The sequence below is a fragment of the Vanessa atalanta genome, chromosome 25 (assembly GCF_905147765.1).
Source record: "Vanessa atalanta chromosome 25, ilVanAtal1.2, whole genome shotgun sequence".
Classification (NCBI taxonomy): domain Eukaryota; kingdom Metazoa; phylum Arthropoda; class Insecta; order Lepidoptera; family Nymphalidae; genus Vanessa; species Vanessa atalanta.
The window spans coordinates 3,153,017-3,166,419 of NC_061895.1; the positions used below are offsets into that span (position 1 = coordinate 3,153,017).

General features: G+C 31.5%; 1 protein-coding gene across 5 annotated transcripts in view; it reads left to right on the forward strand.

The window, feature by feature from the left end:
* LOC125073652 (protein pangolin, isoforms A/H/I/S) overlaps nt 1-13,403 on the forward strand; it is a 147,845-nt gene that overhangs the window by 16,782 nt on the left and 117,660 nt on the right. For all 5 annotated transcript variants that reach the window (XM_047684557.1, XM_047684558.1, XM_047684559.1 and 2 more), the window contains exon 2: nt 10,032-10,495. In XM_047684557.1, the coding sequence (XP_047540513.1) occupies nt 10,328-10,495 (168 nt within the window). In that variant the 5' untranslated portion in view covers nt 10,032-10,327. The remainder of the gene's footprint in view (nt 1-10,031; nt 10,496-13,403) is intronic.

Consider the following 13,403-nt stretch of genomic DNA (forward strand, 5'->3'; position numbering starts at 1 on the left):
GTATTTAAATAAAATCGCGTTTTAATACAATAATAAATAAAATAAACGATTAACATAAAACAATTTTATCGAACAGCATGTGGGTAGTTGCTCAGACTGGTTCAGTAGATTGATCATTAGCATGTTAACTGCCAGAGAGGTCGGACGCGTCGCATTTGCAATACGTGACAGCTGAAGAGAGAACCGATCGGGATTGTAGTTTATTGGCTTATTTAATTATGTGTGTTTCGCTTTTAAATAATTAAATATATTTCAGATTCCTTTATACTGTGTATCATTATTTTTTATTTACATTATACGAAGATATATATTCGATATAAATATTATAAATACTTTTTTGAAATGCTAAATAGTTACATAATGTTTGTCGTTCTGTCAATATGATTATATTTGGAAAAAATCGTAGATACATTGAATTTCGAAAATTGGAAAGAATTTTTCAAATATTTATGTTACGATAAAATAACAATTTATAATTATTTTGCTTAACACCTATTACGTTGTAAGACAACGTTCTGTCCTTTGTTATCAATATAAATATTTATGATTATATTTAGATATCCAATTAAAAATCATTTTTAAGTACTCTGTTGCTACAAGTTTTAAAATTTAGTTTACTTACTTTAGTACTTTTTTCAGATATCTTTTGACATTTAAAGCAATCATATAACTTTCATAGTAAAATTTACCCTACTTGAAATAAATTTTACAACAAAAACAATAAATTTGTCGTAACTCTTAGACTATTGGAACAAATGTTATCACAATTGACAGTTGATTATCAAAATGATGTGGATTATCAAAATTATTTGTTGTAGCTACATTACGGATAAGCAGCGGACGTGAATGCGTGACGTGATTTGGTTGCGTGCAACCATACGTTTTAAATTTGCATCCTAACTACGAAGTCTTCTTCGTTAACGACACAGCATATAGACAGCCTTATCACTTATACATACATGCTGTGTTTTATGTTCGTCTTTGACTAAAAATGAGCATGTTTTCTTTTTCTCAAGTTTACCTCTCTTTTTTGATTAAAGAGAAAATTGGGATTATTACAACGGTGCTGACTACAGATGTTCTAATAAACTAAATTTATTGTAATATATCATTTGTTATAGGAAATAATAGATTTCATAAATTACATATTTAAATTTAACCTAGATAAAATAAAGATGATAAGTTTTAAAATCACAGATGCAACTATCAATAATCAAAGATTTAAAAATCAGTGAGACCTAAATAAAAAGGAAAGGAACTATTAATTATATCAGCGGTCAAGGCACATCCAAGTTATATATGTTTATATGAGTATATGATGCATGAAGTGATGTAGCTGTCTATTCTGTATAAGCTACGTTCAAACATGCACAAACCTTTTAAGTCAAGATACTTTGTATGAACTGATTTGCATTTTATACAGGACGTATTAAAGCTTCTGTACATAATGGCGTGGATATTTTTCGTTTTTTTTTTTTAAATGAAAGTATTCTCTTGTCAAATTCAAATTTATCTTAATTTGAACAAAAAAAATAATGATTGATCTCGTAATTTATAACAAATGCCTATCAATTAGATTAAGATTTAAATCAAGCGCGAAATATCAATGAATTGATTTGCATCCTAATTCTCTGTAATCTATAATTCAATACACAAAACAAACAACAACTTAACAAAAAACTATCAATATCAATTTAATTCTTAGTTTAATGTCTTTTAGTTGTGCCAACCAAAACAAAAAAAAGTATCAAAGGAAATTGTCAGCAGCCAAATTATATAGGCACAGACTCTCGAGCATACAGCCAAGTAAAAAAAAAGAGTTAAATTAGTATAGTGCCAGATACGATGCAGATATTGCTAATGGGTACAAATATAGTATGTATAGAGTACATGCGTGCATATATGAATATAAATAACTTCCTATTTGCACTATATTAAGGGGACAACTTGTAAACAAGATGTGTCTTATCTATTAGTATAATTACATAATAAATATAAATGTATAGGTATATATATATATATACAAGCAGAAAAAATATTGCGTGTGTATGGTCGAGGATATAATGTTCAAGCGCGCTTGGTCATCGAAAACAGCTTAGTAAATTTTTTATTGTCCATTTAATGCAGCTTCATATTTTATTTAACTTTGTAAAAAATCAGAAGTGTATGTGATTGGATAAGTTAAGAAAACTAAAACACTAAGACCGCTTTAATCAATTGGGACTCGAATTAATTCAGTAAGCGAGCAAATGTGCCGAAAGTGGAAGTTTTCCCTAGTAGCTTTATAAAATATTCCTTATTTTGATATCAACTGATTTATACAAATTCGTACTTTCAAAGAAATCCATTCGACATTTATTAGAAATATATAAAAACCTACTTCCGAGTTATGCAATTCATATTGGCATTTATTGAAGCCATACAAAGCGTGTTTTAAAGTACATATTGATTTAAATTTTAAATTATTTGTATATTTTTTGGAAACGATATTTCCGTAAGAAAGTACACGAATAACATAATTGATTAGTTTGTAAAATCTTTATTAATATTAAGTATAAATTTGAGGAGTTTGTTTGACATCGCTAATCTCAGTATTGATATAATCTTGTTGTGTTAAGTATAGATAGCCCATAGAAAGAACTATATAATATAAAACTACCGCTCACAATGTCGGAGCAGAGCGAATAACGCGGGTGGGGCCGCGCGGAGCAGCTAGTTAATTTTAAAACTTTATTCTAAACGTCAAGAACATGTTTTCTCCATTATAACAAATAATTTTCGCTAATAAAAAGAAGAATTATGACGTTTTTAGTTTAAAAAAATTTGATAAATATAATAAACATAAAACACTCGTTCAAACTACCACTAAATTATTAACTTGAAAGGAATTTAAAAGCTGGCTCTGTTCCAAGAATCTTTACCGATATAAAAATTACGAGGAAATTAGCTAATTCGTTTAAGAAAATCGCGTAAACAGAGGAATATTGATTGAGAGAATGGGATTTTTATTGGAATTTTCGCCTTTTAATTTTATGTAAAGAGCATTTTATTCATTCTATTTATGAATTATACGAAATATGTATGGTTACGATAAAATCTAAAGAGATCTCATTGCTGACCAAAACATACATTTAATTATTTTGTAATACATTTAATATGTTTACAACTAAGTTGTGATTTCTTCATTGGTACTTTTAATCTTCTAATGTCTTCGGGTTTACGTGCTCTGGGCAGAGGCCTATCCCGGCTCCTCGGAGCATAGCGTAATATGTAAATATAGATTCCGTTTAAATAACGTTTTAAAAGCAATAAACATTTAAGTTTCACCGAAATTTATGATTATCTATCAATATGTTTCGGCCATTATTATTTATTAAATTATTAATGTGACAAAATAAAAAAAAAATTATAAAATTTTAAAACTAAAGCGATTTTATTTAAAGTCTCTTAAGATACGACCCGAAATAGATATTTTATTTTAAACAACGATTTAATAGCTTACTACGTCAAAGGTACTTAAAATGCTGAAGCTTTTTTCAATAACTTGATACATTTAGATAGTATTATAACCACAACTTTTTGTAGTCTATCCAAGAATATACTTAAGACTAGGTGTCGCCCGTGGTTCCGTTTGCGTTTCAGTAGTTGGTCGGTTCAAGCTTGCTTCTTACCAAATTATATCAAATTCAGTGAAGTGGTTTGGCTTTGAAGGTGTAACAGGCAAACTGACAGACAGGACAGTTTCGCCTTTATAATATTAGTATAGATTACACTTCCAATAATAAGTTCATTGATCTTGTTTGTTTATTGCCTTCCAGTGCGACGCCAAGAACGTCGAGCAAAAGAGCATAGCGCTAAAGCGTTCGATGTTTTCCTAATTCTATTGAACTTTATTATTATTTTGAAGCAGAAATAAAACCACAGCACTTTTAAATAGACTTAAATACATAATAAAAAAAATCAAAACAATACCTACCTTCCACATTCAATCCAGGCTTAACACGTTAACTCGTAAAAACACCCATAAAACTGACACCCACGGTATCCCATTACAATGCCATAGTATTGCCATTTACAATTTCACATTTTACTATCGAGCTATCTCGTTTACGATCACTAAATCATGCTAATATATAATGGTTAACGTTACAAAAAATATTGGCAAACTGCACTGAATATTGTAATTGAAAAGATTCGAAATGAGTCTGAGAAACGAGATGGGTAAGCACCACTGGATTTTCATGTGCTTAATTTGTGTTTATGATTCATTTCGTGCTCGGCGGCGAAGGAAAACATCGTAAGGAAACCTGCATGTGTCTAATTTCAACGAAATTCTGCCACAAGTGTATCCATTAGAGAGGAGGCCCAGCTGTGGGAAATTTACAGACTGTTAAAGTTATGTTATGTAATGTTGAAACGAGTCTCCTTCATTTTGTCAAATACAAAAAACAAAAACAAGTATTTTATCTATTGTACGTTCACCAGCAGCGTGTATAAATGTTCAGCTTAGCAGATAAGAGGACTCTTAGGATAATAAAAGTGCTACAACGTGTATCGCTTGTAATTTAAACAATACAGTAAAGTACAATGAGTCGATGCGTTCTTGATGCACTTAAATTTGTCATCATAATCTAACACATATAAAATTGTCCCGAGACGAGCGTATAGAATACAATATTTTTTACAGAACACGCAAAAGTTCTTAGCGAGTACATTTCCTTATAAAGATAGGTGTCGAATAATAAACGTAATGTTTATAAAGTGTGCAATCTAAATTCAAATCATCTCATCACAATAAACGCAACATACATCCATGCCGCAGATATGCATCGAATATCTAACCGTAGGTCCTAATGATGGATCACACATTTGATATACTGCAATAGTTTTGCGTTGCTAATGTCCTTTCTATCTCATACCATTGTTATTTAAGCTTCGTCATCCACTGGATGCACGGAGCGATTTTGAAATACATACGAGTATTATATTACTACGACCACAACTTAAACTTTACTATTGCATGGAAACGCTGTCTCTGATATTATCATTTCAGTTAATTTATATATACCGATCACAGTCTAGTAAGTACTGTCGATTAGCTTTTAATAGCGCTATATAACTCGTGGAGTAACAGCACATCCAAATCGAACAATCTTGCCACATACGAATAATGAATATAGTCAACGAACAGGAGCTATACGTTTCTCATTTATAACAGCGTATATAAAGTCCGTCTTACATCGTGATATGCCAAGTGTATTCTCTATATTAAGAACAATAAATATACTAATGTATAAAATTCTAATATTTTACATATCAGCGTAAGATGAATATCTAAATTTAATTGTAAACCCAAAACTGAATCCCAAACGACTGACTTGTCTATTATTATTGTTAGTAAATCAAATTAAAATATACTTTTTAAGTAGGCTTTCACAAGCACTTTAGAATCGTCATTTTACGGAACTATTTTAAGTGAAACTACCACCAAGTAAAGCTTATGTAATGTTTCCATTTTTAATCTTAAAAATAAGTTAAATATTTATTAGTTTATAATTGTGTGTTTCGATATATGTATATCCAGGAGGAGGAGCGGGTATTTTGAGATACAGGTCTAACCTACTTCAAAATTCCTGTTGCTAACTCTTGCTGTACAAATTGATTTGAACAATAAATATTTTTGTTTTTTTTTTTTTTTTTAAATGTAATACCTGAAATTTTAAAAATGTCGCCTATGATAATAATGAGCTTGTACAAATATCGTTATGGGAGCCCTTAGGTTTGTATCGTTTTGTTTTGTTGGTGGCCTTTAAAATTAATAAATAAATTATTCGTATGTACTAAGTTTAAACGTACGAGTATATACTCAGGTTAAATGTATATTTCTAACGATATGTAACCTAATTTTATTCCATTTAAATCATTCTGCGGTCTGTACTCAATAAATTTATGAACTTAGCACTTAATTACTGTATAATATTTACAACTACGCGGCTTCGCTCGCGTTTATTAATTTGGTTGTTACGTATTAGGTATAAAAAACGTAGCTTATGACCTTTCTTGGAGGTAGAGTTTGCGTCATACCATATTTCATTGGTTTGAAAGAGCAACAGACAGAGTTACATTTGCATTTATAATATTAGTAGAAAGGTTTTGAGCCGAGATGGCCCAGTGGCTAGAACGCGTGCATCTTAACCGATGATTTCGGGTTCAAACCCAGACAGGCACCACTAAAATTTCATGTGCTTAATTTGTGTTTATAATTCATCTCGTGCTCGGCGGTGAAGGAAAACATCGTTAGGAAACCTACATGTGTCTAATTTCAACGAAATTCTGCCACATGTGTATTCCGCCAACCCGCATTGGAGCAGCATGGTGGAATATGCTCCAAACCTTCTCCTCAAAGGGAGAGGAGGCCTTTATCCCAGCAGTAGGACATTTACGGGCTGCTAATGCAGGAAAGTTTTCTTTGGGCTCGTATCAATGATCAGGGTTTCAATTTTTAGAACCACCCTCAGTATAACATGCTTTGTGGCGTTACTGGGCAATTAAAACGGTGTAAGGTTAAGGTTATTAAGTCGTTATATATATCATCAGATTTCTTGATAAGTTTTTATATAGAATGAAGTGTTATTACTTCAAATATACGAGTAATTAATCTAACAAATAATTTCCATCGTATATAATAAAGAGGTTTTAAAACTATTATTTGAGATACATTTAAAATTAGATGAGCGCAGTAATAGAGGAAATAATACTATTTTTTTTTATTTAAGTCATATACAATTTTATTCTTTATATCTAAGCGCGAACAGCCTATAATCGGTTAAATAAACAGAACATGTGTTATTATACAGAAGTAATTAACTTTACGGTTTGTAAATTCTATTGTGGTTCATAAACAGTGATAATATTTTAATTAAAAGTAGCAATAAAATATATAAGGAGTATATTTATATTTATGATAAATTCTGTCCACATTTATGTTATATAGTCAGCTTTGTTCGTTTTTTTTTTGTTTGTAATACATCATAGATAAACTGTATATAATTTAATTAGTGTGTATATAGTCATTTTTCATTATATACTTTATATATCATAAGTTTTCTCTAGAATTGATATTGCAATGTTTCACTTAGATAAAATATATATTAATATATGCGGTTTTATGTTTGGATATATGATACTAAGATACGCTAATCTACTGAATAGATTCGAACGTAGCACACATTATAGACATGTATGATATATATATTCGTTTTGTAGTTTATCAAAATTATTTTATAATAATTTCCACCTAGCGGATCGTATATGTTGCATATAATCGTTCAAAACAGCAATTAGTTAAATAAATCAAAAAAGAGCCCTAAATCGTGGGCTCAGACGCCTCTTATTCCAGGGGAAGGAACGTATATCCATCTCCTGACTCCTTCAGTATAGTGCATATTAAAAATAATTGCAATGTGTCAAATTTAAAATGTAATTATAATCCGGTTCTAATTGCCTTTCCACATGTATATATATAATAAAGTGCTAATAAAGCGTGTAAAAGTAATTATTATACGCTGAGGTAATATTATAAAAATACTAAGCATGGCGTCCTCGTTAAAGTGACGAATATAATTTTAATCCCTTCTCGAAAAATTGCCATGGCATTCATAAACAGCCGTCTGAGCCTAAGACAAATAACACTGACGAGTACACGAAAGCAAACTCTATTCCATTGCAATCTGTCATTATGAGAGAGAACTTAGCCAATGGATTAAAAATTTTCGTGTTTTCCGAGGCACCGGAGAGTAGCACTGCAAGCTCCTTGCAGCAACTGAGAATTTGCATGTAGGAAATGACAATGTCTTATTGAGGATGAGCAGTCTTCTAAACTACGATGACCTAAACGACACAGACATAATGATATGTTATTTAAATGGATAAGCCACGCAAAATACTAGATTATATCATAGACAAATAATTCTTATCAGAACACTATCGTTTCTATAATCAAAAATATTCCATATATTGATTTAAATTAAGACCAAGTTTATCGATGAGAAGCAATTAAGAATGAGAAATGACTATAAATATTAAAATTGATTTTTTTAATTTTGTAACGATGCGATTTCAACACCATATGAATGAGATGTTGACAAATGTCAGTTGAATTATAGCGAAATCGACGATCTTGATACATCTATTGATCTAGATTTCAAGATAAATAACAGCATGAACAAAACAAACACATTTTAACTAGTTAACGTTGACCTCTTAGGTGTATCTGCTTGCGTACTATTTAGAGACCAATTCATGATGTCCATTTACAATCGTCCTCACTCTTTTAATTATTCTCATCATATATTATAATATTAATTTATTTTAATTATGTTAGTTCTAATCCTTGATAATATGACATTTTTAACAGAACACGTAGATTTTAATCTAAATGTCGTAGATAGAAAAATTTCGCACACTGCATGAGTTAAGAAAAATTTTCATTTGAAATAATGAATCTACATTCCGTGAAACAGCATAAAAAAATAAGCTATGTAATCTTTGCATTAACAGAATAATACAAATAAGAACCATAGACAAAAAATAAAAGTAACCTATAATAGTCTTTGAAACTTTATTTTTTAATACTTGAAAGCTTATATAATATCGTTGCTCAAATACAATCTCAATAGAAACAAAATGTAATAGAACTCCCATTAGGGCTCCACTAAGGGTCAACGACAATACTTATAATTCCAATCACGATAAAATAGGCGCCAGGAAAACCGTGAATTATGGCGTTCAAAGCTCACTGGTTACCGGTAAAGGTTTGGTAACGATCACGTCTGTACTTAACTACCACGTGGAATTTAACAGAATACCAAGTGTTTTAAATAAAAAATAAAAAATAAAATTTCATGGTACTATAACCGTAAAGACACGATATATCAAATTGTATTACATATTCAATCGTTTCCTAATATATAATCAGTTCACGTTGGAATAAGAATTGAACATCTTTATATGTATGTAATATATAAATTAATATTTCTTTGAAAACGGTTATATACTGTTATTAACACACTTTTCATACATTTAAAAAAATGTATATAATTAAACGAAATAATATGTTAATTCGTTCCTATAATATTTTGGACAACGTCCAAATTGAGCCTAATTGTATGCATTATCTGAGATCATAATTTAAGTACAACGAAGCTGCGCCCGCGCATCTTGAACTAACGCTTTTATCATGTACATGTTAATGAAATATTCTTGAAATTCGTTAATTTGGTATAATAAATATTTGATCACCGTATTAAACAATCGAACTACTAGTCAAAAAAGAGTTAATCTTTTCATAGGTTTTTAAAGTGATAGTTATGTCGATCACCGCTGTGCCTATGACTGCGTGTGCGCATCGTACAGATAATGCATTTGTCATATTGGTATGTAGAGAGGTGTCATATGAATAATGTGGCCGACACGTTTGAAGAGAGTTATGCATGTCAATGTGCAGTTGTATTTAAATTCGACGCCATAATTATTGGGTAGAGGGGCTTTAATAGGGGGGCTGAATATTGCTAACTGTAAAAGAGATTTGGTTCAATAGTGATTTGAATCCTCAAATGTCTTAGATATATTTTCTATAAAATGAATAAATGCCGAAAATTCAAAGTTTATCTTAAAAGTGCTCGTTCATCTTATTTATACGAAATACATTTAATTATAACGAATTCAATTGTTGTTTTCGGTTGTATTCAAATACGCGTTGTCTAAAAACGTTCGTCTTTGACCAAATCGTTTTAAAGCCAATATAATGTTTAGTATCGCAAGGTTTTCTGAGTTCTTGGCTCGAGGCCAGAGTCTTGACGAGTGCTTGACAGGCAACTTGACCTGATATAGAGGTACAATGCGGTGAATTAAAAGTTAAATTTAGGTTTAAACGCTGACTTAGATTACGTAATTAGCTGTAAAATGTTAATCAAAGCTTTCCAGTAATTGTATTTTAATTGTTCTTAACATCCTTTTTCCTTTTGTTTCAGATCCAATGCAACGCAAAATGAAACGGATCACCTCAGCCTTAGCATTTTAAGTTTAACCTGACAAAAGTTATCTGTGATCTCATTTAGTTTAGTTAACAAAACAATTGCCTAATAGTTTAAGTGTAAAAAAACAATAAAGACAATCGTCGATTTTTATGGAAATCCGGCTCGAAGGACCAAATTTGGGCGTTTGAATAGAGCTTAAAAATGGCAATTTAGTGCTCGGTCATGGATGACAGATAGTATGTGTTGTTGAAGGATGGGATAATGGAAGTGTGGGCGTTAGGTTCTTGAAAATGCCGCATGCGCACTCGAGTTCAGCAGCGAGCTCGGGCGGCGACGACCTGGGCTCCACGGACGAGGTCAAAGTATTCAAAGACGAGGGTGACGGAGAAGACGAGAAAAGGAGTTCGGAGAACCTGCTAGAAGAGAAGTCTAGTCTAATCGACTGGACTGAAAGTGAGGTGAGTGTTTGGTCAATGTTAACAATCAAGTATTTGAACAAATTAATTATTTTATTATTTTTAATAGTTTCTCGCCATAATCACATACCATCGTATTAATTACTCGCCTGAGTAGGTTAATAACTTCTGCCTTCTGTAAATGAAATAAAATTAACGATTTTTTTTATATTACTGCAATAACAATAACTGGAAATGAAAAAACCCGTTACGATACACAACCTTCAGAGTATCTCTTTTGTAATGTGTGAAGAATCAGTCGTTAAACGAGTGCTAGTCAACAGACAAAATCAAATTCAATTCTTATTTTGACATAGTTTGACTACAACGTCCAATTGATCGCAAATAACTTGTTTTGTAAACACACAACTAAAGTTACTTTTAGGTTATCTGCTTTCATTGTTTTTTTCATTCTACGCGTATGTTTGAAATGTTTGATTTACTTAGCATGAGAAAATAATTAAGCCTTTAAACTGAATTATTGAGAATAAGTGAGGAATTTATTGGAATCTTTATTATTATTGTGGTTATTTGAATGTCCGATTACGTATTCGTAATCACATATCATTATGAGCTGTATATAAAGTCATCAGGTTTTATTTGTTGGTCACACATTGCTGGTGGTCCTGTCGACCATAAACCACATCCTTGTAAGTAAAATGTATACATTGTGACGTTTTTCCACTTTCATATCCCCTTTTTTGGGAAAATAAATAATTTCTTCACGCGGCGCTACAATTTGTATATCCATTATACTTATTTATACTAATGTAATCTTATTTGCTTATGACAGAAGAATCAAAATCGCGCGATAAATTTCAACTTTTTTAACGTGCAGTGAATCCCAGCAGGTGCCAATTTCAGGTAGATCTCTATTGATGTTTTCTTGGCATTAAAGTACAATGGTATTGAACGCAATCGTAATATATTGATCTAAAGTCGGTGCATCCTGTCGCTACGGTATTCTATGTGAAGATACTGCAGAATAGAATAAAAATCGACTTTAACGTTATTCGCATAAGGAGCAATAGATTATTATTGAGTTAAGCATTGAGTTATTTGTGATTTTACACTTTCGAACTATTGAAATTCAACGAATTGTTATGTTTGGATTTATTCAAGTCCGCCCACCGTATAAGCTACCATTTGAACCAGTTTTTATCACAGAAACTTCACACGGATCAATTAGTTATGTTTACTGCACATCTCAGCTCATTTTACGTCAAAAATGCTGATAAAACACTATTTACGACTGAATCGAATTTTTATACGGTCGAAGTGTCGAGTATTTTAATATTCATAAGAAGAAGCGGTTAGTGACCTCGTTATGTCCTATTCTATGCGTAGATTAACATCGAGACTGTTAACTTTAATGATTAAACTACTCAATTAGTAGTAGGAGAGCCACAAATAACAAAGATAACATCACGGTGGATGGTTGAAAAAATTGTTTGAAATCGCAAATTACCCGTAAAACAAACAAATCAACCGCAAGAACCGAAACTAACGTCACCCCAAACACTGATTGTTGGAGCGCCGGTACAAAAAAAATTAGAAAAAAATATACAGGTACATTTCCGAAAATTTATGTAAAATATTGTATTCCAGTCGACATAAATTACGTAGTCATTGTATTATTTCCGAAAACTCTATTATTCGCTAGGAGGGGGCGCGTACACAATGCATGTCTACCTGGATTCAGGTATGTCTTATAATAAACACGGACTCCCACTGCTTTTGTGGACGAATTTACCTGACGACCCCGAGAGGCGAGGGAGTGCAAACATTCCGTGGACACCTACAAACGAAACTCTTGTATGAATCCGCCCTCTCTCTTTCTCCTGTCGGAAGTTTTAATGAACCAAATGAGACGGATGATTCGACTGATTTGTACAAGAATCCCAAAGCATTACAGTCACGGATCGTATAAATATTGGATTATACTTAGGTGCAATTCTGCTTTGTATGTCATAATAGCATCGATTATCGTACGTGATGCCATTACAATACACTTTGTACGTTCAATTTTCTTTGAGCTTCGATTTCTTTTAGATTACAATTTTCGACGGCTCGTGAATTGGATTTGAATCGTGTCGATGTTTTTACGCCTGCTTGATTTTTGGAAATGTTTTCATAACAACGGAGCTGATTTCATTATGCTGTTTGTTTGTACAAGCAGAGTGCTTATGTCAAACCATATTGTCGATATTAATGCCAATATCAATTGTTTGCTGTTTGGCTTTTTATATAATGACGTACAAGCTTTTATTTCCTTAAAGCATCTCATCTATAAATAAATGAACTTGAAGACCGGTGTGAGCAAATACCAGTTAGTAAAATAGTTAAGATATCCTACACCACTTTTGAAAAAAAGCCAATATCTTAGTTATTTCCTGTGATGATTAAATTCCCATTAATAACGACAAGTCCAGATTACTGCTTGCAAAGAGACATGAAATATATATTTTATTTAAAATTTTATTTGTTTGTGTTCAGAAAATTTATTTTTTCTTAATTTCTTAACACTTACAAGTCGAATACGTTACAACTTTTAGTACAAAAGTAATATAACAATGGGCAATAATTTCAGTGTTATATAAATTTTGTGTTCTAAATCAGCTAATTCATCATTATCGACTAATCAATGAAGTATAAAGTGAGAAGTTCTTCCAATGCGCCCGCGCACGAAATCCACGTCTATATTTAGCAAACAACGATCTCTTGTCTGATGCCATCCGTTTCCGTCCGCCATACTGGCCTTAACTGAAACTGACGATTTGAGGGTTTGGTTTTTATTTTCTGTTTCGTAGGTACTCATATTACGATTCTTAAACATTTTTTTTTAGTAATTAATTACAGCAGAGCTTGAGTTTTTAAAGATTAAAATGATTTTTTCGAATGATTTCTATTT